This window comes from Sphaerodactylus townsendi, linkage group LG17 (genome assembly GCF_021028975.2).
Source record: "Sphaerodactylus townsendi isolate TG3544 linkage group LG17, MPM_Stown_v2.3, whole genome shotgun sequence".
Lineage (NCBI taxonomy): Eukaryota > Metazoa > Chordata > Lepidosauria > Squamata > Sphaerodactylidae > Sphaerodactylus > Sphaerodactylus townsendi.
This window is the reverse complement of record NC_059441.1, coordinates 19,957,380-19,980,046: the sequence shown is the minus strand read 5'-3', so window position 1 is coordinate 19,980,046 and position 22,667 is coordinate 19,957,380. Positions and strand designations below refer to the sequence as shown.

General features: G+C 47.0%; 1 protein-coding gene across 2 annotated transcripts; it reads left to right on the top strand.

Moving 5' to 3' along the window:
• The first annotated feature begins 359 nt into the window (after positions 1–359).
• On the top strand, positions 360–17,481 carry FAH (fumarylacetoacetate hydrolase). 2 transcript variants are annotated; one of them, XM_048519621.1, is made up of 14 exons: positions 360–589; positions 2,876–2,981; positions 4,237–4,358; positions 5,149–5,198; positions 5,771–5,861; positions 7,453–7,550; positions 7,700–7,752; positions 8,524–8,623; positions 9,891–10,021; positions 11,187–11,262; positions 11,811–11,857; positions 12,265–12,366; positions 16,027–16,144; positions 17,277–17,481. In XM_048519621.1, the coding sequence occupies exons 1-14, from the start codon at positions 390–392 to the stop codon at positions 17,351–17,353; spliced, it is 1,371 nt and encodes a 456-aa protein (XP_048375578.1). In that variant the 5' UTR covers positions 360–389; the 3' UTR covers positions 17,354–17,481. The 2 variants fall into 2 exon arrangements, with proteins under 2 accessions (XP_048375578.1, XP_048375579.1); XM_048519622.1 differs by having other exon boundaries at positions 420–589; positions 2,871–2,981.
• The last annotated feature ends 5,186 nt before the right edge of the window (positions 17,482–22,667 follow it).

Below are 22,667 nucleotides of genomic sequence, written 5' to 3'. Positions count from 1 at the left end.
AATATAGCATAGTTAATTATGAAATCGGTAGATTAAAAGGGAGAGGAGGAAAGAGAAATAGCATAACAATATTTATACAGTATATACATTTCTCATGTTTTTAATATCTTCTTAATTGGATCAGATTTATACAGATACTGTATTAGTATCTATCTTACTGTCGGGGCTGTTTGGTAGTGGAATTCACTGCCTCGGAGAGTTGAGGAGTCTCCTTCTTTGGAGGTTTTTAAACAGAGGCTGGGCAGCCATCTGTCAGGAGTGCTTTGATTGTGTGATCCTGCATTGCAGAGGGTTGGACTTGATGGCTCTTGGGGTCTCTTCCAACTCTATGATTCTGTGAGTCTAAATCCATTCCACGTTTTCATTGCAACTTTTTTTGGTGCTGTAACATGTTTCAATGGAGCCCATCCAAGTCAGCTGGAGTTCCAGTGCGCAGACTCCAGCGCAACATCTGGCAAGCCCCCTTCCTCCTCTGCCCCCTTCGCTGTGGCTGCGAGAGGAGCCGAAAATGTCTTTTATTCACGTGGACGAGAATTCAGACTTTCCCCTGCAGAATCTGCCCTATGGGATTTTTTCCACAAAGGACAATGTAAGTCTTCTAACTTTTAGCTGCTGTGGCCATTGGGGGTTTTGATTGGCTGGACAAGCAGCTGTCTGGAATCTTGCTGGGCGACATTAGAAATTGCAGCACTTCTCTAGTGCTTTTAACGTTGTGGTGCTCTTGTTTCCGCACCGCCTGTTAAATACTTACTAAAAGACCTGGTAAGAGCTGTGCTGTGATAACTTCTGTGCATTAGAGTTTAAAAAATTATTTATTTATTGTTTAAATTTGTAGACCGCCCCATCCCTCTTTCTCCCTGCTCAGGTTTTTTTTTAGCTTGTAGGGTCTGAGAACCAAAGTAAGGTTAACTCTACGACTTTTTAAAAAAAACATTCCCAACAACAGGCAAATGCAGGACAGTGACTTAGCAATGTGGCCGGAGCCTGTGGCTTAATGGGTAAGCGACAGTTTAGAAATTAACTCATCTGTTTGCAAGACTGTGGCTAAGTAAACGTTTTAGGGTCAGTTTTGCAAGATTAAAGATGAACTTGGCTTGCCTCCCGTGGACTTCTCCTCCCCTTTCCTCTTCCAAGGAGATGTCTGAATAGAGACTGATTGATTGATCTGTTTTCTGTATTTTTATTACCCGCCCATCACCAACATCCCTGGGAGGAATACAATCATTAAAACAAAATAAATAAAAATACAGTTGTATAAAACCATCCTAAAATCTCCCGTTAAAAAATCCCCATTCCCCACGCTAACCCACCCCCCTAAAAAAGCAATATCACCCAACCCGCGCAGAGCCCAACAAAGTTCAGAGTTTGGCCTAGGGCTGAACTAGGAGACAACAAGAACGAAAAATAAAATGGAGTATAAGAAGAAGAGTTTGGATTTATACCCCACTTTTCTCTCCTGTAAGGAGACTCCAGGTGGCCTACAAGCTCCTTTCCCTTCCTCTCCCCACAACAGACACTTTGTGAGGCAGGTGGGGCTGAGAAAGTTCTGAGAGAACTGTGACTGGCCAAGGTCACCCAGCAGGAATGTAGGAGTGTGGAAACACATCTGGTTCACCAGATAAGCCTCTGCCACTCAGGTGGAGGAGTGGGGAATCAAACCCAGTTCTCCAGATTAGAATCCACCTGCTGTTAATCACTACACCACGCTGGGGAGGTACCCCCCAAGAGAGGTCACCCATATGCCTGGGTACAGAGAGTAGTCTTGGCCAGGTACCTAAACTCCTGCAGAGTCAGGGCCTGGTGGACCTCCGGGGGGGCGGGGGAGTGTTCCAAAGCACCGGGGCCACTGCAGAGAAGGCCCTCCGGGTGGCCCCCAACCCCCTGAATCTCAGACGGCAATTTGGCTGCCAGAAGCGCCCCCGCCCCCCCGCGGACCTCAGCACCCAGGCAGGTCTGTAAGGGAGCAGGCATTGATTCAGGTATGATTATTTTGGCTTTCCCAATTCATATGTTGCTGAATAGACAGATACAACCCTTTTCTTCCCTGTAATTGATATTTGGTTTCTTGACCTGTTAACAATAGGATATTTGGGGGGACATTGATTCATAGGGTTGCCATGAGCCAGAAGCAGCTAAACAGACACACATTTTTCCTACAAGGCCTGACCTAGATACCCCCGGTTAGCATGATGTTGTTGCATCTTAAAAGCTAAGCTGGGTTGGCCCTGGTTAGTTCTTGGATGGGAGCCCACCCAGGAATACCAGAGTTGTTATGCAGAGGCATGCAACGGCAACCATTTCTGTTAGTCTCTTGCCTTGAAAATCCTACTGGGTTGCCAGAAGTCAGCTGAGACTTGACAGCACTTTCTTTACACACACACACAATGTTCTTCACACACACACAATGTTCTTCTACATACCTGTGGAGCTCCATCGAAAAGCAGAGACCCCTATTATCACCCACCCAGTGCGTGTAGTGCCAGTGTGGTATAGTGGTTACGAGCAGGTGCACTCTAATCTGGAGAACTGGGTTTGATTCCCTGCTCTGCTACTTGAGCTGTGGAGGCTTATCTGGTGAGCCACATTAGCTTGTGCACTCCATCACATGCCAGCTGGGTGACCTTGGGCTAGTCACAGTTCTTCTGAGCTCTCTCAGCCCCACCTACCTCACAGGGTGTTCATTAATGGGTGCGGGGAGGAGTTTGTAAGCCCCTTTGAGTCTCCTTACAGGAGAGAAAGGAGGGATATAAATCCAAACTTCTTCTTCTTTCCACTTTACTATTATAGCAATGAAAATTGGGGTTAAGTAGGAAAGCAATTTTAAAAAATGTAATGTTGACTTATCCAGGACTTTTTACCTTTCCTCATAGCCCAGGCATAGAATTGGAGTAGCCATTGGCAACCAAGTTCTGGATCTCAGTGCTGTTAAGCACTTGTTTGATGGACCAGTCCTTTCGAAGCATCACCACATCTTTGACCAGGTATTTAACCAGACATCGACTAGGTGGGTCTTCAGGATGTGTTTACTGGGGAATGGAGAAGCAGGGGAGGGGGTTAGTGGCAAGTTCCCACAAACCCCAAAGAGTGGCCTCTAGCATGCTCGAGGAATACATCCACATTGTCTACTCTGGAGGCAGTTCTTCAGAGTCCCAAGGAGAGGTCTTGCCTATCACCTATTACTGGAGATGCTGGGAATTGAACTTGGGACCTTCTTCATGCAAAGCAAGCCTTCTACCCCTAAGCTGTGGCCCTTCCCTGAAGTGAAACAGGGCCACAAACCTGCCATGGCCCTGTCAAATGGGTCGTGGCTCTCTTGGGCTCTCATCTTTCATGTCAGCTTCCGACTTCCATATCACCTTGTGTTTTGATGTCTGTTGGGATACTGTTTTACTATCTCATATTTTTAAGATTTTTGTAGGTTTTATTGTTCTCGATTGATTAATTTTTGAGCGGCCGGGAGCTTTGCTGAGCCCAGTGACTCTGGATTCTGGAGGTAGAGGAGGTAGTCTAAAATAAAATAATATAGCTGTTTAAAGGGGGGGGGGGTCCAAAACTGGAGGTATCCTGCCTCCAAAGCAGGTACTGACCCATTCTGCACAAATCCATGCTTTCAATTCCCCCCTGCCGGTTTGTCTGCAATCACTCTTTTGAAATGATTCCTGACTCATTACATGATTTTTCCTTTAAAAAAAAAATTAGTTCTGTGTTGAATCAATGCTTCAATGTTTTACAGCCTCACGCTCCTCAAATGCTCAATAATTTGAAGACTAAACAGAGAAATACTGTAAATAAACAAGTGAGGGGGAACGGGGGGGGATTCAGAAAATGGCAGCAGGGAAGTAGAGGAGAGTGGGAAATGCAGTCAGTAGATCACAAAGCAACTGAAGGGGATGCATTTAAAACATTTTCAGACTAAAAATGAAACGTTTGCAGAACTCCATGGAGCAAATGTTTTCTTTCTTGCCTCAAAACATTTTAAAAGGGTTGTGCAGAAAGGGCCAGAGCCTCGCTGAATGATAGTTCCACCCCTAACGGACACAGAATCGACATTTTCTGTCAGTAAATGAACGTCAGTGAAGTTTGGTTTTGAACGGTGTGGCCTTGGTCTGGCAGCATCTGTTTCATGCATCCCCACACGGTCAGTCTGCGTCCCACAGTATGTGCTTCCTGGACGATGCCCCGGTTCGCATATAAGGGAAGACAATGCGCCGGCTCTTGTTTTTCCTTCCTTTGCAGCCAACGCTGAACCAGTTCATGGGACTGGGCTGGGATGCTTGGAGGGAAGCCAGGGTGTTTCTCCAAAAGCTGCTGTCTGCCAATGAGCCGATCCTGAGAGACAATGTGGAATTACGCAAAAGGTAAAGTAACTTGGGAAAAGGACTAGGGCCCCTTTCGCACATGCAGAATAATGCACATTCAATCCACTTTCAGAATTGTTTCAAAAGTGGATGCTGCTATTTCACACAGTAAAACTCCAGCTGCAATGTGCATTGAAAGTGGATTGAAAGTTCATTATTCTGTGTGTGCGGGCCAAGGTTGAGGGTATGTGAGGCTGGGATTCTGTGGGAACGCTGGAACGCTGTGCAATGTAGCCATGAATGAGAACATCCTTTATTTTACGTTAATTCAACTTTTATCCCCCCTACCCCAGTCAGAGGCTGGGCTCAGGATGGCTCACAACATGCATGTGAAACATACAAAGACATAATCAATAATATGAATCAATTAGAAACAGAAAAATTACATAGCTGACTGGCAATTGTCAAAATACGTAGCCTATTGACAACTGCCCTAGTGGTCAAAATCTGCCATTTTTGTACCCAAGTTTCGGACCCCAGTTTGGGTTCTGGTCTTGGGCCCCTTCTGCACATGCAGAATGACACACTTTCAATCCCCTTTCAATGCACTTTGCAGCTGGATTTTACTGTGTGGAATGGCAAAATTCTCTTGCAAACAATTGTGAAAGTGGATTGAAAGTGCATTATCCTGCACATGCAGAAGGGGCCTTGCACTGCAGAACAGGTAGCAAAGTCGACACTGCCCTGTCCGTTGCTTCCACCAATTAGTGTACAATATTTCTTTCTTACCTGCCTCAGGTTTTCCAGCTGAGGTAGTAAACACATCACTATTTCTTTCTCTGTTTCCCAGGGTGTTCGTCCCTCAGGCTTCCGCCATCATGCACCTTCCTGCTGAGATCGGTAAGCATTATGAATTTCCCCCTTGTCTGTCTGTGCCTTTTCGTTGCTTTCTTCATGAAGTCTGGAGAGTCCTGCTTTAAATACACTTGGCTCCCATTTTGATGACCCAGTTACCTGGTCAAAAGAGCCCAAATCCTGAAAAGCGTAGGTCAAAATTAACTGGCAGGTGAATCGTTACCCACAAAGACCACCTGAGGGCAGTAAATGTATTGACTATAGAGATTTATTTATTTAGTTCGTTTTATCAGCTGAGAAGAGAAGGCAAAATGCTGGAAGACTGCAGGGTTTTTTTGTTTGTTTTGTTTTCTAGACGCTTCCGCATCTTTGCTAAAAGCCTGGCACGCACCTGTCGAGTGCCCCCTTCCCAGGCCTAGTTTCATAGCCTTCAACAAACTTCATGGGGAACAATTTATTTTGGCGCCCACCACGAGGTGGCGCCCTGGGCAGCTGCCCACTTTGCCCAATGGGAGGAACGCCTCTGCAGCTGCAGCTTCCCAGAACTCGGCAAAAGTTTCAGAACTGACACAAACCAGCCTTTGTCGTTAATTGCGTCTTTTTGAAACTTCTCCTAGGAGACTACACAGACTTCTATTCCTCCTGGCAACACGCTACCAACGTTGGGATCATGTTCAGAGGGAAGGAGAATGCGTTGATGCCTAACTGGTCAGTATGCAGTGCCCAGGGGCAGCGTTCGACTTCCCTTTAGCTTTAGAACTGCAGCTTTACTGCTGCTCTACTGATTTCACTGCAGCTTCAGAAATGCAAGCCCCTGGCTAACCTGACCTCATCAGATCTCAGAAGTTACACAGGGTCGGCCCTGGCAAGCCTTTGAGTGAAAGACCACCAAGGAATATCAGGGTAGCGATGCAGAGGCAGGCAATGGCAAAACACCTCTGTTAGACTCTTGCCTTGAAAACCCGGGGGTGTCATCAATGAGCTGTGATTGGACAGCACACAGACAAAAAAAATTGGGTGATTTATTATCTGGATGTAAACACCGAGATTGGGGTCAGGCTCCACTTTGACCCCTGGCCTTTCTTCCCTTCGTTTATCCACCCCTTTTCTCCCCAAAGGGGACCCAGAGTGGTTTGTAACATTCTCCAGCTCTCCATTTTTATCTTTGCCATAATCCTATCAGGTAGGTTTGGCTTAGAGAGTGTAGCAGGCCCAAGGTCACCCAACAAGCTTCCACGGCAGAGCGTGGATTCGAACCTGGGTTTCCCAGATCCTAGTTCCGTACCCTAATAATTGCACAACGCTGGCTCTTATGTAGAATCATAACATTGGCAGGGACCATACAGGCCATCAGTGTACAGTGACTATTTTCCAACAGCCGACCCTGTCTTTGCCTGGTGGAAGCGATGTTGTGTTTAGGTTACATTGGCAGGAAAGGTTAGCATTGCCATTGTTTAGGGTTGGGACTCCCACTTTGGAATCTCTTGATCACAGTCTTGGTAGATCATATTTTTTGGCATGTAGAAGGTCCCAGGAGCAGCAAGAGCAGTCCCAGGAGGTTAAGAGCTCGTGTATGGAGGAACTGGGTATGATTCTCCGCTCTGCCGCTTGAGCTGTGAAGGCTTGTCTGGGGAACTAGATTAGCTTGTGCACTCCCACACATGCCAGCTGGGTAACCTTGGGCTAGTCACAGCTTCTTGGAGCTCTCTCAGTCCCACCTACCTCACAGGGTGTTTGTTGTGAGGGGGGAAGGGCAAGGAGATTGTAAGCCCCTTTGAGTCTTCTGCAGGAGAGAAAGGGGGGATATAAATCCAAACTCTTCTTCTTCTTCTTCTAGCACCCCCAGTTAAAAGCATAGCCAATGAAGGCCATAGAGAGACCATAGAAAGCAGCTGGAAGCAATGACAAAGGGAGGGGGAACTGTGCCCAGGGCATGAATGGCCTGCACGCACCCCCAACATGTCCCCCCGACATGCCCCCCCCCTCACGTGACTGCGATGGCAGCGCCTGGGACAAGCCGCCCTGATGTCCCGATCGCAGCTACGCCTCTGGCTGCCAGTTAGAGCAGACAATTCTGACCTTGATAGACCCACAGCCTGATTCAGGAAAAGGCGGCGTCTTGTGTTCTACTTTGGTTTCACTCTCCAGAAAGACCCGTCTCTGCAGAGGGTGTGGAGTGAAGCAAAGCAAACCAGGGTTGGTTGCTGAGACCCAAATCCTGTTTTCACCATTTAGCCATGAAACTCCATAGCTTTGTGATGTCTCTGTATCAAACTGGTGAGCATTTTTCTCTTCCCAGGTTGCACTTACCCGTCGGCTATCATGGCCGTGCGTCTTCCGTTGTCGTATCTGGGACCCCGATTCGGAGGCCATCAGGGCAGATGAGACCTGACGATGGTGAGTCACATGATCGGGCCTTCCTGTTGGCAAACAGCCATTCAATGAATGCTCAGCAAGGCACGTTGTTGGAGTGTTTTAAATCTCCGTGGCATTTCCCTCTGGGTCACAATGTGCTTATCGGTTGTTTCTTCCTGTTTCAATTCCAGCTCAGCCTCCAGTGTTTGGTGCCTGCAGGCTTCTGGATATGGAGTTAGAAATGGTAGGAGACTATTTCTTTATATACGTTCACCTCCCAGTTTTCCCATCCATTACCTTTCCTTCTTAGATTTAAATAATCTTATTAGTGAATCCCTTTACACAACTTATTTTTATAATTTTAACTATTTTGCTGAAATATTCACCAAAACAACACAGGAGAAAGATGAAATTGATTATAGGGGAATGGGATTCCCTTGTTCTTCTAATGGGAATGGGAACCAGGTTTGTTTCTCCATGCTTTTTAATGAATGGCATACTCTAATCTGCTGGATCGGGTTTGTTTCCCTGCCCCTCCATATGAATGATGTACTCCAGTCTGGAGAACTGGGTTTGATTCCCTGCTCCTCCACATGAAGCCTGCTAGGTGACCTTGGGCCAGTCACAGTTCTTTCAGAACTCTCTCAGCCCCACCTATCTCACAAGGTGCCTGTTGGGGAGAGGAGGCAACAGTAAGCCACTTTATGGCCCCTTCCAGACATGCAGAATGATGCACTTTCAATCCACTTTCAATGCACTTTGGAGCTGGATTTTACTGTCCAGAATAGCAAAATGTAGACTGAATGAGCATTATTCTGCATGTCCAGAAGGAGCCAATGACTCCTGAATGTAGAGAAAAGTGGGCTATAGAAACCAATTCTTCTTCTCCAAAGCTTCACACTTCCCTCTCTGTCACCCTCTACCCACCTCATGTTCAAACTGTTGGGTCCTTGTGTTGAACGGCAATTCCATGTTTTGTGTTGTTTTTTTTAATTCACCTTCTGCTTTTTTCCAGGCATTTTTTGTGGGCCCTGGAAACAAGCTCGGGGAGGCCGTTCCCATCCACGAAGCTCATAAACATATCTTTGGGATGGTTCTAATGAACGACTGGAGTGGTAAGAGACGCAGCTTTTGGGAAAAGCTCCTGGAGACATTCAAAAGAGAGTCACATGGAGAAGGAAATAAGGGAGGCAACTGAAGGGGAAAATGTTTGGATGCTGGGTGACTTCAACTACCTTTTTGTTGACTGGATGAATGCGTGTTCATACTGTAGAGATTAGGTTTCTGCGTGTATATATTAGATATATAGATGGGTACGGGGGGTGGGGTAGCCTGTGAGACTCATGGATGGAATCACATCTTCCCCATCACTGTGCCTGGCATCGCTCCAGACCCCACCACTCACCTTGGAGACCAGCCGCAGTGATGATGGTATCTGGGCCAAGCCTGGAGTAGTTTCCAGGATGGATCCCAAATTGCATGCTCCCGGCATCTGCCACCACCCCAGCCAGGCTTCAAGAGGTTCCCAGCTCCTCCAAGAGAAATGAAAGTAAGTGCATTATGTGCGGATAACACTATTGTTAATATTTTGCAAACCTGAGGGAGGGGTCCCCCAAGTTCGCATACAGATCTTAGTGTGGCTCCAAACTTCAAAATTAGATATCCACAGACCACATGTCCTATCAGAGGTATAGATCTGTAGAAAGTGGTAATAATCAGGGATTCGGCTGATTTGGCTATTACGATAATTTTATAGTCAAATCAAGACAAATCCGAATTTTACCGAATTTTTTTGGTGTTGCTCAAGCTTAGTAATAAAGCCTGTTGTGCAGAAAAATACAACAGGCTCAAGAAAACGATTATTACAGTTATGACATTATAGAACTAACATTTCAGAAAACTATCTATGGTGGAGCTGGGTTGCCTATGTCAGCCTTCCCCAACCCCTCCGTTCTTTAGAACTTTGCCCACAGAAATTGGCTGGAACTGAGTCGTCGCCACCACAGCCAGCCTTTTATATAATAGGATACATTAAGGAATTTGGTAGTTGCAAACTTTTTGGTAGGGATTGGTTGTGATTGCATGATGCCACAAAGGGATGTAGGCAGGTACAGGGATCTATATTCTTATCGGCTTAGCTACTCAGATCCTATATCTGGAGACAGAGAGAATGCGTCAGACGTGACTATACTGCTTAATGACCTCTGTGAGAACTCCGCCCAAGAGAAAAAATATTGGGTGAAAGAAAGATTTGCTCTGGTAGAATATCACAGAGATCAAGAATCAATTATTAATTTTGAAAGAACCAGCAAGACTTTTCCATTCAAAAGCAAAGATGCAGTCAGGATAATAACATTGTTGTTATCTTTTCCTCCCTTCCAGCTCGTGACATCCAGAAGTGGGAATATGTTCCGCTGGGCCCGTTTTTGGGCAAGAGCTTTGGCACGACCATCTCTCCATGGGTGGTCACGATGGAAGCTCTGCAGCCGTTTGCTCTGCCAAACCCCATCCAGGTTAGCCAAGCATGAACAGGTGTGTCTTGTCTTTCGTATAGGGCAATGTGTGCTCTATACAAACCACACATGACAATTGATTCTAAGGGTGCGTTGGAGGCATCTTCCCTGCTCTTATCGCAACATGATAGTAAAGAGTGGCGCACTCAGTCTGAGGACCCTGCCTCTGAACTCCTAATGTGTCCCAAGGCTCCAAAAGATTAAGGACCCCTGGATTAGAGGATCTGGGAGATCCTGTTTCAGTTTCCTCTCTGAGCTACAAAGTTTGGTGGGTGACCATGAACCAGTGGCGCTCTCTCAGCCCAAGAGCCAGCGTGGCGTAGTGGTTAAGAGCTGGTGCACTCTAATCTGGAGAACCAGGTTTGATTCCCCGCTCTGCCACTTGAGCTGTGGAGGCTTATCTGGTGAGCCAGATTAGCTTGGGCATTCCAACACATGTCAGCTGGGTGACTTTGGGCTAGTCACAGTTCTTCGGAGCTCTCTCAGCCCCACCCACCTCACAGGGTGTTTGTTGTGGGGGGGGGGGGAGGGAAAGGAGATTGTCAGCCCCTTTGAGTCTCCTTACAGGAGAGAAAGGGGGATATAAATCCAAACTCCTCCTCCTCCTCCTCCTTCATTATTGTAGCACAGAACAGAGCGCCCACTCCAATCACCTTGGAGGAAGGGTGGACTAGGAATACCCTAAATCAGTGATGGCGAACCTATGGCACAGGTGCCAGAGGTGGCACTCAGAGCCCTCTCTGTGGGCATGCACGCACAGAGTTCATCATGTGGGGGGGCGGAAATTGCCCCCCCCCCCCACACACACATCTAGGCTGACCTGGGCCACTTGACTTGATGTGTGTGCACCTCAGCGAGCAGGGAGGACTCGGCTGGCGGGCCTGGTGCCTGTGCTCCAGGTGGCTACTGCCCGGGGTGGGTGGGTGGGCAGGCAGCAGAGATGCTAGAGAGGCCCAGAGCGGCGTATGTAGGACTTGCTGGAGGCTACAGCATGCTGGCCCCTGCTCAAGGGGGTTGTTCAGGTTAAATTGCCGCGTTGGCACTTTGCAATAAATAAGTGGGTTATGGGTTGCAATTTGGGCACTCGGTCTCGAAAAGGTTCGCCATCACTGCCCTAAATAAACAATTCTGAGTAGTGCCTATAATGCCACTTCTATTCTTTCAGGATCCCAAACCTCTGCCCTACCTCTGTGATGAGCAGCCTTACACATTTGATATCAACCTCTTCGTTTCTGTCAAAGGTACCGTACACCCTGTCACAGTCACAGTCGCCCTCTCACAAGTCACAGTTGACTAGTGGCAACCTCATAGAGGGATTGAGGCAAGAAGGGTTCAGGGGTTCCAGGGCTATCGAGTCCAACTTCCGAAACGGCCATTTGCTCAAGTTGAACTGATCTTGGTTGTCAGGAGATTAGTTGTTATCCCAGGATATCTCCAGCTACCAACTGGAAGTTCCACCATGTTTTAATGGATTTTAATGGATTTTAGTAAATGTAACAATTGTTTATGTGGTCACTATTGTGATCCTTTATTATACACTGTATATATGTTGACGTTGTTGTGCACCGCCCAGAGCCCCTTGGGGATGGGGCGGTCTACAAATCCAATCAATCAATCAATCAATCAATCAATCAATCAATGAATCAATCAATGTTGGAACAGTTGGGGGGGAAGTGGGGTTATCTGGACACCGCTGTTTGGCTTTCATTGAAAAGGCAGCATTATGTTCTTAATAATAGGCAGCATTCACACAGTGCTGACTCTCCTGTATCCTCCACCTCTTTTCCAGGAGAGGGGATGAGCAAGCCGGCAACTATCTGCCACTCAAACTTTAAGGTAAGAAACATTTTTTCTGCAGGATCTGTGACTTCCTTTCAAATCGTTGCCTGCCTCTGCGTCACACCCTGGCATTCCTCGGAGGTCTTCAACTGGCCGGGGTTGAGGCTAGGACTGTGTGGCTAGCACCCTGGAGGTGGGCAAAAACGCTGGCTGTCAAGCACGAATTAGCAGGAGAAGAGAATATGATGGATGTCTTGGTCCCTCCCTCACTGTTTGTAACAGTGCTGCAGATCTGGGGAACAAATCAGTGGATCTCATGGATCCATGGTAGGTCCGGTTGCTGGGAAGGGTTCTCAGAGATAGGAAGTTCCAAACAGTTGATTTCTTTCAATTATTCTGAGAAACCTGCTGCCTAAAGACCATGGTGTGACCAGCTCCTTAAACCACTTCTGTTTTCTCCTCAGCACATGTACTGGACCATGAAACAGCAGTTAGCTCACCACACCGTTAACGGCTGCAACATCAGGCCCGGAGACCTCCTGGCATCTGGGACCATCAGCGGACCAGTAAGAATTTCCAGTAGCCGTTACCTTATCCAAAGCGATCGTATTAGAGATGGAGATAAAGCTCACCAACGTTGGAAGCATGGTGACGTCATTTCTGGGGAGATCCTGAAAGCAATGGCAGCAGTCTAGGAATGACCAGAAATTCTATGGTCAAGTCATACCATAAATATATTGTTGGAGGCTTTCACGGACAGATTCAACTGGTTGTGGTGGGTTTTCTGGGCTGAGTGGCCATGGTCTGGTAGATCTTGTTCTTAACGTTTCGCCTGCATCTGTGGCTGGCATCTTCAGAGGTGTGTCACAGAGAGAAGTCTGTTACACGCTGTGTCCAGTAACAGACTTCCCTCTGTGAGACACCTCTAAAGATGCCAGCCACAGATGCAGGCGAAACATTAGGAACAAGATCTACCAGACCATGGCCCGGAAAACCCACAACAACCATACCATAAAGTTTTGCCATAGAATTACTGGTAGTTCCTAGAGCTAATGCAGTTGCTTCTGGGCTTTCCCAGGAAGTGACATCATCATGCTCACAGTGCTACTTTACCACATTCATCTCCGCCCTAAATCCTCTTGCCAACACCATGCCAACCCCCCCATTTTCTACTCAAGCTTGGGCTGATAAGGTTTTCATTGAGGTCCAGTTTGAATTGAACCCCAGACCACCAAGGGTCCTGCTTTGAAATGTGTCTGGTCTGGGTCATTTGAGAGCTCTAGATTCAGGCAAGCCAATGACATCAGTGGCACACACCAATACCTGGGGGACTCAAATCTGTCTTGTGGTCTTTACAGCAACAACTATTCACTCATTTTGATGCCTGGAGGACGTTCTCCACTTACCCTGGTCCTTCTATCTAAGAGTTATCTTTCTTCCTGTTTGAATTCTCTGGTCAGTTTAATTACGTAGAACTGTCATGCACTCAAGATCTAATTTCCCTTTTCTGATGGTTTAGCTGGGTTGTCTACTAAATAGTCCTTTTTTCAGACAGGCGATGTCCCTGCCCACTTCAGTCAGTGAACTCCTTGGTACACATCAGTGATGGGATCCAAAAATTTTAGTAACAGGTTCCCATGGTGGTGGGATTCAAATTGTGGCGTAGTGCCAATGGGGCGGGGTGGGGCACGATGGGGGTGTGGCCGGGCATTCCGGGGGCAGGGCATTCCTGGGCGGGGCTGTGGCAAGGACGCAGCCACTGCGCCGGTCCTTGGGCGGGAAATGAATGCACGCAGGCGCAGGCTACCACACACGCCGGTGCACCTCCTGCTACAGTGCTTCAAGTTCTGCGCGCTACTGCTAAGAGGAGGGGCGTAACTAAGGCAAAAATCATGTGGCAAAATCACCCATTAGTAACCCCCTCTCAGCACACACAAATAATTAGTAACCTACTCTCGGGAACCAGTGAGAACCTGCTGGATCCCACCTCTGGTACACATCCTTTTGCAGTGCCCTTATGTCTCCCAACTGAGGCTAAAGTGGGTTGTACCATGTTTCCTAAACAGTCCTCAAGCAACTTTACAGCAAAAGGTTCAGTTCCTCTTAGAGGATTCTGACCCTCAACGTACAGCGTACTTATTTTGTTTTTTATTTTTTAGAGGCTGCGGAGAAGAGATTATTTATTTTTATTAATCTATTAATCAAATTTAATAGACTGCCCCATCCCCGAAGGGAGGTCTTTTTAGATATGGGTCTTATTTAAGTTTTGTGGTTTTATTGTGCTATTGTTCAAGGGGACTGAAATAAAAGAATGATGGCAACAAAGATGGCAGACCCTCTCTTTGTGGAAATCCATTGCAAGAGTCAGTGCAAATGCTGGAAGTAGAGGGATCTACTGCCTCCCCATATCAAAGCCAACCACATTTCCTGCCAAAGTACCTACGGAATGATTACAATGGTGACACAGCGGGACGAAAAACCAGCTGATGACTGCATCATGTGGTCAGACCACAGACTGGGAATTTCACAGGCCACAAATCTGCAAATAGAACAGGTCTTAGCCGTGGGATTCCCTAAGCCCTCACCTGGTTCAAGGCGCTGAAGGCAGCAGAGAGAATTAGGAGAGCTTCGTTCCTGCTGATGGAGCCAGTATTTGGGCAAACAGAGAAAAAGATCACTCCTACGTCCCTCTCTAGAATATAAATTGCAGGCTTCTGCAGCTGAAATTTGCATGGGAGGCATGCTGGGAAGGGCGAGGAGGGTTTAACTCTTAACCTGCCTTCTGGTTTTGTTAATCGAAACCAGCTCTCCTGCTCTGCTAGTAACATTTTCAAAAGAAAAGACCAAGCACAGGCTCAGCGGTTAAACACTTCCCTTCCCCGTGTATCCTACTGTCTTCCATGTTTTATTTATGGACAGAGATGTGTTATAGACAGAGATGTGTTTCCTCTCTCTCTCTCTCTCTCTCTCTCTCTCTCTCTCTCTCTCTCAGATGTTATGCATGCAAAATGAACCATGCAAAATGAATTTTCCACTCTAGGACTCTAGGGCAGGGGTCCCATGAGCACGTGGCACCTGCTGATACCTTTCTTGGTGCCCCTCTAAGTGTTTTTAGAAAGTGAGGGGGCCAGGTGGGACTTTTGCCCGACAGGGCTTCTGATTGGCTGGGCAGATTTTTAAAAAATGTGTATCCTCTGCTTGGTGGCACGTTTAAGTGGCGTGTGAGTGAGAAAATACTTTTCAACAATGGGTCCATTTTGGAAGACACCCTGTTGAACAGAGCTTCTGTCTGAAATGCTGAAGAGCTGCTATTGGAGTTGTGTGTGATTTCACTGTCTGACGTTTTCCGGTTGGCTCAGCGTGGTATAGTGGTTATGAGCAAGTGGATTCTAATCTGGAGAACCGGGCTTGATGCCCCACTCCTCCACCTGCGTGGCAGAGGCTTATCTGGTGACCCAGATGCGTTTCCGCACTCCTACATTCCTGCTGGGTGACCTTGGGCTAGTCACAGTTCTCTCTGAACTCTCCCAGCCCCACCTACCTCACAAGGAGTCTGTTGTGGGGAGAGGAAGGGAAAGGAGCTTGTAGACCACCTTGAGTCTCCTTACAGGAAAGAAAGGTGGGGTATAAATCCAAACTCCTCCTCCTCTTCTTTCTTCTTCTTGAGAAAGCCATTTGGTCATGGACTCCTCCTCCTGCAGCCGCCATTTTAGGGTTGCACCCAATACTGTGTGTCACAATTCCATACGTGCCTGCAGGCTCAAAAAGGTTAGGAGCCCCTGCTTAACCCCTGCTGTGGTATTCTTCATCAAAAATTAATCCCACCCTTAAAAATCATGCAATATGCAAGGGAGGGGTGGGGTGGGGTGGGGTGGGGTGAGATAGTCACTTTTTTTTTGCCAGAGAGAGAATCCTGCCATGTGCCGCATCGTCCCCCGCATTTTCCCATTTAGGATTCTTTATAGATCATTTGGTTTTCACTGCTTACTCTTAGATCTCCCAGGCATTAGCTACAGAAGCATTCCGTAGGCAGTCTTCCAGAGGACAAAGGATTAAATTAAAGCCAACCAAATCTACCCAGCACATCAATTGATGGAATCGACATCACTGGGGTGTTTTGCACTCTCTGGGACCACAAAGCATCCTTGAGTTTGGCAGGCCGGCGATACCCAAGGTTACCGCGCGTGCGCCATTTTAAAAATACCAAGTCTTGCTCCCTCTTTCAGGATCCCGAGAACTTTGGCTCCATGTTGGAGTTGTCTTGGAAGGGAACAAAGACGGTTGACCTTGGGAACGGCCAGTCCCGTAAATTCCTGCAAGATGGAGATGAAGTCGTTATAACAGGTGTGTGTCCAGGTGACGGAGAGGAAAAGGGGGGGCATGATATGAGGTGCTCTGAGCCAGTGGAAAATATGGTGTCAAATGTCCCTGGGCTGCAGCCATACAGTCACGTGGGGGGTGAAAAATTGCCTCCTTTCAGATGACCTGGTGCAAAAAAAACCCCATTGTTTGGTTGTGGTGGGGGAGGGCAACTGTCCATATGGAGTGTTGGTGGTGGAAAACTCAGATTTTACACCATGCTACATTTTCCCAAGATACGCCTCTGCTCTGAGCACAGGGTTCTTTGGGGAAGGAGCTGGCTTAAGTAGCATGGTGCTACTTTTGGAGAGGGTTGGTATAAGTAGTAGAGACTGAAACATCAACACAAGGGAGAGTGTTAAGTGGACGTATGCAGCTGCCTTATATTGAGCTGGCCACTTGGTCTGTTAAGATCAGACCTGTCTTCTCTGAGTGCCAACTGCTCTCTCGATCCCTGGGTAGTGGTTTTTAATATCTTGTACTGTCTGAGCTTGTCACTGGAGATACCAAGGGCCTGGAACCTTTTGCACGCCAGATGCTCTGCCCCTGAGCTATGGCCTTCCCCACAAAGAAGAGATGGTAATCATAACATGCAGATCAGATTTTTCTGCTTTGTTAATATTACGGTATCCTCCGCCTTTTATTATGCGGGAACCCGCCAGGACTTAGGAAACAAGTTTGCCTTTCCATCAGGCCTCCAGCCCACCCCCACCCCATCCTGCAAGGAACAATTCGAATCCTCTGTCCTTTACAGACCATGATAGATTCATGCCTTCGATACTCTGTAGAAATTCACTTAACCTTCGCAGAGAGCTGATAAGATAAACCCTGAACGATTCATCAAGTTTGGCAGGCCATAAACTTCACAAGTCTGTTTTCCCTTCTGAACTCTTTTAGCAGCAGCATAGAAGGCTTTTTCAGGAGGGTTTTATGGTGCTGGGGAGCAGTGCTAAATGCCTTCTCCCACATCGAACTAGTTGTCTCCAGCACCTGCTTTGGATTCTAAACCATTAATTGTGTTCTTGGGGGACTCATTCCTCAGCTTTGGGGCCACAACCAACAAGGCCATGCTCTTATCTAAAGCATTATCTAATTACTCTGTTTTCTCATCCTGCAGGCTACTGCCAAGGAAAGGGCTATCGAGTTGGCTTCGGGGAATGTTCCGGAAAAGTTCTCCCAGCCAGACTGATCTGAGTATCTTCTTTTAAGGCCAACAGAAAAAAAAGAGGAAGGAGAATCCCTTTCTTAGAGTTTTCTTCCAGTTTCTGACCTTACAAAAGAATGTTGGGCTTTTCCCTCTCTGTTATAAACTTTTAACCCACCGAGTTTTTGCAGCAGATTCTGAATTCTTTTTGTTTGTCATAATCATAAATCTTAGTGAATCCTGCAGTTTCTATGCTGCATTTCAACTTGAATCAGAGACTACTGCTGAATCCTTTCCCTGCATCTTGAATAATCATATACAGATCTGCAGGGTGGCTGCGAAATGCAGGTCCTCTGAGCATGTAGTGAATGCTGTTCTTGATCGTGAAATCTAGTGCACAGCTACTCTAGTCTGTGTCCAGTGAAATCAAGGAGCTTAGACTAGAACAGGGGTCTGCAACCTGTGGCTCTCCAGATGTTCATGGACTACAATTCCCATCATCCACTGCCACCATGGCCAACTGGCCATGGTGGCAGGGGATGGTGGGAATTGTAGTCCATGAACATCTGGAGAGCTGCAGGTTGCAGACCCCTGGACTAGAGTAACTCTGCATAGGATGGCACTGTGTGTAATAGAATGAAAAAATGTGTGTGTGCAAGTAGGTTTTTTCAACTCTTTTGTGTGGGTATGCGTGCTATGATGTGACTGCCAAATCACCACCCCCAGAGATCAGTTGCAATTTTGGGATATCTCTAGGCCCTACCTTGGAGGGGCCTAGAGATATCACGTTATGTGAACAGGGAGTTGTTGAGTCCTTAAGGGAAGGGACTTCAATGGGGCATAATGCCATAGAGTCCACCTTCCAGAGCAGCCATTTTCTCTGGGTTGACTGGATCTCTCTGTCACCTGAAGATCAGTTGTAATAGTGGAAGATCTCAAGCTGCCACCTGGAGGTTGGCAATGCTAACTTGCCCCAGCTCTCCTGACCCCAGGGATGGCTCTGCCAATCATCCTGCCTTTAAAAAACACAATACCAAAAGATGGTGGAATCAGCTGCCTAGGGAGATGGTGAGCTCCCCTTCAGCCACTGAACAAGCCCTTCTCTGGGATGCTCTAGGCTGTATGACGCGTTCCAGCTCTATGATTCTATGACTGAAAAAGTCGCAATGAAAATAATGGGATCATTTCAGAAGAGACAATCCTGTAGAAATGAAGAAGAGTTTGAATTTATATCCACCCTTTCTCTCCTGTACAATCTTCTTTCCCTCCCCCCCCCAAACAAACACAACAACAAGCTCCGAAGAACTGTGACTAGCCCAAGGACACCCAACTGGCATGTGTTGGAGTGCACAGGCTAATCTGGTTCACCAGATAAGCTTGCACAGCTCAAGTGGCAGAGCAGGGAATAAAACCCAGTTCTCCAGATTAGAGTGCACCTGCTCTTAACCACTACACCAGTCTGGCTTGCTGTATGGCCCCTTCCAGCTCTATGATTCTACAACTGAAAAAGCCTCAGTGAAAATAATGGGATCGTTTCAGAAATGAAAATTTGCGGCTGTCGGCTGGCTGTTGTAAAACCATTTCATTGCTTGTGTATTAGAGCAGCAACAAGATGTTTGGCTGTGGGGAATTGCAGAAGCCCTGTTGCCTGGAGCAAAAAAGCAACCGCAGCTGTCAAATTTGCCGGTTTCCCCTGGCATGAAATTGATTTCCCTTTTGGATGCCAAAGGGACGCAATGAATCTCTCTCTGTGTGGCATTTGTTGGACTAAGTTCACAGGCTGCGTTTGCCCCACCAGAAATACTTTGCTGTGGAACAGCGGCAGGCACACCGGTGCACTACAACTACAAGCAGCAGAGTTACCAAGCCCAGATTCTTCAAAACTGGAGTACCTGTGTGTTGGTTCAGCCTTAGGAACTTATACATTGAATAAGTCACACACAAGTGGTATTTTTGCATTTTTGGAAACTGACCTCCCCCCCCCCCCCCCCAATTCAATACACAAGTCTTGATGGGTTTTCCATGACAAGCCCGTTTGATCTCACAACCCCTTTCTTGTTTTTCTGTTTATTATCTTCACCTGTGTAATTATTTTGAGAAAATTAACTTTACAAATTATAATAAAGTCCCCCAGGCAGACATGTTGTCCCCTCACACCAATTCAAACATCATATGACAAGAAACCACATAACTTGGGCCGTTTCCGCACATGCAGAATAATGCACTTTCAATCCACTTTCACAATTCTTTGCAAGTGGATTTTGCTATTCCGCACAGTAAAATCCAGCTGCATTGAAAGTGGATTGAAAATGCTTTATTCTGCATGTGCGGAAGGGGCCTTGCTGTTAACATGCATATGCCCTTATCTACATTATACGCTTCTTTCCCCCATTCATGCCCTCCCTTTGAAGGGCTCTTGTTACTCATTTTCTCTTCACAACAGCCCTGAGATGTAGGCTAAGAGAAAATGACTGGCCCAAGATCATGGTTTCTCTTTCCCTTTATTGAGGGCTCACTGAATTTCTAGCCAAGCACCCAGCAAAAAGAAGAGGAGTTTGGATTTATACCCCACTTTTCTCAACCATAAGGAGTCTCAAAGAGGCTTACAAACTCCTTTCCCTTCCTCTCCCCACAACAGATATCTTGTGAGGTAGGTGGGGCTGACAGAGTTCTGAGAGAATTGTGACTAACCCAAGGTCACCCAGTAGGCTTCATGTGGAGGAGGGGAGAAACAAACACAGTTCACCAGATAAGAGTCTGCCACTCAAACCTGGGGAATCAAGCCTGGTTCTCCAGATTATCGTCCACGGCTCTTAACCACTTAACCACACTGCCTCTTTGGGTGACAGGACGGCCCTGTCAGAATTGTGTTTGTCACCTTGACACCCCTGACAGGTCACCCCCATCCCGGTGTTGTGGCTTTGTGAAAAAAAAATCCTTTCGTCAGTCCATGCATTGTGCAAACTTGTTTTTGGAAAGGAAATACTTCTTGGAGATGGATGGCGAGCCGTCATTTTTCTGTTGAAGCCATTTATTGTATTAGGTAATACATTCTCTACAGGTTTCCAGCAAGTGGTGGTGTCCTGGCACAACTGCCCTTGATATGGAAGAACGGCTTAAGAACGGAAGTAGTTTTTTTCCTGTTCCTTAAAATAAAATCAGCTGAGGCACTTTCTCACATGCAGTTTGGACTTCACAGGCACGGCAGCCCCCGTGGAGGTGGAATTTCCGTGGTCTTTCCAAGGAAATTCAACCAGGGTTGTCTTGGGGGCCAGGGTGTGCATCAGACAAGGCATCTCATACACAAGGGCATCGCTAAAAGCATCGGGGTGAGGTATTTAGGCGGTCCCACATTTCCTCTTAGCCACCTCTATCAAATTTATTTTTAATCCTACCCTTCATCCAAACATCTCCGGATGGCGTATCAAAATTCTCATAACCTGTGAGGTAGGTCAGGCCAAGGGAGAGAGTGAATAGATCACCCAGTGAGTTTTGTGGCTGAGTGCAGAATTTGAACCTGGGTCCCCCCAGGTTCTAGTCTAACACTCTAACCACTGTACCACACTCTCTCTCCTCCTGCCCTTTTGCCATCCGAAGAAGGCAGAAAGGGGCACAACAGTATTGCTTGGTTGTTCCTGATAAAGTTGTCTGCTCCTGTGCTTTAAATAGGTGCTTGAAAAATGGCCGCTGCAGTTCTGCCTGCCACGCAAGCACAGGAGCCTTGTCAGGAAAAAGAAGTTGGCAGCTCCTAACCGCTGAGTCTGAGTGCAGTTGCATGCACGTTCACAGAAGCGAGTCCTATTACACTCGTTGGGACTGAACTCCTAAATAAACGGGCACCGGATCGCCACCCATTTTTACCAAACACACCCTGTGGTTCGAGGAAATCTCCTTCCCAGTAACTCTGCAGTGGTTCTATTTACTTAGGTAGGTTTGGGATTTTTTAAATTTCAGGCAGAGCTTTCTCCACTGCTTCTGGCAGTTAATAATGGGGATTTAGAGGGAACCCATTTAAGCACGGCAAAAAGGGGAAAGAAAAAAGTGTCCATTTAAAAACAACAGTAAAGATTTAATAGGAGCACGTATTCGTGCTCGAGGGAATGGCGCAGTTGGGAGAACAGGAAGAGAGGGTATCAGATAAGCGATAAGGAAGTCTACATATTGCTTCCAGGCACATATAAACCCTGGCACTCTCCTTTTAGATATTGTTACCCAGAATTGCCAAGTCTGACATCATTGTACTATTTATTGCAACAAGCCGGGGGGGGGGGGGGGGGGGTTTAGGTTGCCAAACCTCCAGGGGATGGCTGGAGATCTCCCACCATTAGTTCACAGGGAGAAAATGAAAGGTAGACTCTGCGCCCCCTTCCGCCCCTGCAGAATAATGCCCTTTCAATCCACTTTCACAATTGTTTGCACGTGGATTTGGCTATTCTGCACAGCTGCAAAGTGGATTGAAAGTGCATTATTCTGCAGGTGCAGAAGGGGGCTATGGCATCATGCCTCTTTCCCTCTCCAAATTCTGCCCTCTTCAGGCACCACCCAGGTTTTTCCCAGCCTGGAACTGATAACCCTTGGGGTGGGGGGGTGGGGTATTGATCAAGGTGGAGCAAGAGTTCGAAATTCCCATCCATAATACACACACACCCAGCTGCTTTGTTTGGGCTAAATCATACATTGGGGATTTGGTTACTGATCCCTCCCAGCTGTGAGGAGCATGGTCCTCAAGGTTCACGTCCAGCACAGCTGAGAGCACGGAGCCTTTTGTGCGGGTCGCTTGAAGAGTTCAAAAGTCAAGGAACTCAGGAATCCTCCCGACAGTTTTGTAAGGTAGGCCAAGATTCTTCCCTGTATTAGGCCCCTTCCGCACACGCAAAATAATGCGTTTTCAAACCACTTTCACAACTGTTTGCAAGTGGATTTTGCTATTCCGCACAGCTTCAAAGAGCACTGAAAGCAGTTTGAAAGTGCATTATTCTGCATGTGCGGAATGAGCCTTAGAATCAGCTCAGAACCCTTTCCTTGTTCTTGCAGTGACAGAGCGAGCAGGCTTCGACAGCCACGTGGGCCAGGAATTGGCCTCGTAGGCAACCCTTTGGTGGATTGAAACAAACTCGGAAATAGATGTGGAATTAATTTTCTGCTGAAATTTGCTTTCTGCACTTCTTCCATTTGGCAGTTACCAAAAGCCAGGCAAGTAATTCTATCGTCGTGCAATTCTTGGAGCAAAACTTACATAGTATGAGGGAGTTTTTTTACTGGGGAGAAAAAGTTGTTTTTCTTTCCTGAAATCCCGCTGTCGGGTCACTGCATTCTCTGTTGCTCAACAAAAATATGCCCTTCCACTTGCCCGCCTGTTCTTAG

Bases quoted from the DNA above. Each gene is read 5' to 3' on its own strand.
- FAH (XM_048519621.1), top strand. From the start codon at position 390: ATGTTTCAATGGAGCCCATCCAAGTCAGCTGGAGTTCCAGTGCGCAGA. The intron at 7,753-8,523 runs GTAGGAGACTAT...GCTTTTTTCCAG, and splicing joins TGGATATGGAGTTAGAAATG to GCATTTTTTGTGGGCCCTGG. The intron at 16,145-17,276 runs GTGTGTGTCCAG...CTCATCCTGCAG, and splicing joins AGATGAAGTCGTTATAACAG to GCTACTGCCAAGGAAAGGGC.